This window comes from Trypanosoma equiperdum (assembly GCF_001457755.1).
Source record: "Trypanosoma equiperdum strain OVI genome assembly, contig: ctg_1899, whole genome shotgun sequence".
Lineage (NCBI taxonomy): Eukaryota > Euglenozoa > Kinetoplastea > Trypanosomatida > Trypanosomatidae > Trypanosoma > Trypanosoma equiperdum.
In genome coordinates, this window is record NW_027123947.1 from 491 (window position 1) to 2,042 (window position 1,552).

Sequence of the window (1,552 nt, forward strand, 5' to 3'; positions counted from 1 at the left end):
GGCAAATGTTGGTTGTGCAACCGCCAAATTGATGGTGTTGAAAAGGGAAACAATACAACGAAGCGCTTACCAATGAATTAAGAACGCTATTGATAGCCCCCAAGGCCAAGGCAGAGAGAGTTTTGCGATCCAGTGATGGGCACAGAACGTAACTTTATTGTCCACTGAAAAGGATCAACCATGAGTGACATAGTTGAGGGACACGAGTGGGCAGAAGTGGCAGACGCATGGGAAGGCTTTAAAAGATGCTGTGAAACCCCTCGTGTGCGCCACGGATGCTATCAATGTGTTTTGTGTGAGCGTGGCACTCCCCGGAAATGTGACAAACTTAAAAAAACATATGGACAGACATGAGAAACAAACCATAGTATGAAGGAAGAACAGAAAATAGGCCAAGAAAAACAGGAGTCATCGAGGAGAGTGTAAAAAAAATGCCCACTTCGCCAGGAAATGCGCTAACAACATGACTAAGCTGCGCTGTTTCATTCAGCTACGAACATGAAGAAAGGAGCTCCGCATGGAAAAAAAATGTGAGGACGAAATACCAAAGTCATTAGAACGTTCGCGGCCAAGTGAAAAAAAAAAGATATTCATCTGGGTGCCACGTTTGTCCGTCATTCCAAAGAAGTATCTCTGGAGGTTTCGGTTTATAAGGAGCATGACGTTGGCGGGCGTCCGGGAAGGAAGGAAAAAAGGGGAAGGAAATTCCCAACTAAATAAGAAAAGAGACCTGGGAACCGTACATTCGTTTACCTCGGCGTCCTACAGCGCAAACGCTGGGAAGGGAAAAGACACCAACGGGAGCTGCGGAGCAGCGTACAGGCCAATACAAGAAATCACAGCGGCTAGATCCCAAGTTTATAAAACTTTGAGATTAAATAAAACAATTCCCATCACCGAAGGCGCCCACGCATAAGAAAAAAACGAACCTGCAACAACAAATGAACTCCATTCGCCACACTATGCTCCGTTTTGCCATCCGGAAGAAGTGCAGCACCGCCTTCACCATGCTTCAGTATTGCCAAACAAACAAGGACATTACCAATATGCTCACATGATGCTCAAACACAAACATTTCCAAAACAGGAAAGCCCGGTAAAAAAAAAACCACATCATTTAAAATAAAAAACAAACTGTGACACAACAACGTCATATTAAAATGGAAACAATATATTATAATCAATAATTATAATAATCAAAATAAATAGTTAACACAAACGGAAATACAAAAAAATATTTAAAATGATAGAGCTAACAATCATAATTACGCAACACCGTGATATTTTCTTTTTCCAACAACATTGCAATGAAACTATTTACGGCAACTTTCCGCCAATTTCAGATGCTGGTACGCACAATGTTCCTCACGGCGTATTGTTGTGCAAAACAGTGTTACCATGCAATTCGCAAACTTTTTACACTCATAGCAAAGCACGCCTTTCCGTACAACATGATCCATGCGGGAGGGCTGATGCACAAAATGTGCATTTTGTGTCATAGTATAATATGCAATAGTGGGAAATAAAACATATTTGATGTATGGGCATCGATT

General features: G+C 41.7%; 1 pseudogene across 1 annotated transcript; it reads left to right on the forward strand.

Annotated features, from left to right (window-relative positions):
• The first annotated feature begins 606 nt into the window (after positions 1 to 606).
• Positions 607 to 1,058, forward strand: TEOVI_000861300:pseudogene (annotated as a pseudogene). Its single transcript is given in 3 exon segments — positions 607 to 693; positions 695 to 847; positions 849 to 1,058. Coding segments are annotated over 3 exon segments (450 nt in total).
• The last annotated feature ends 494 nt before the right edge of the window (positions 1,059 to 1,552 follow it).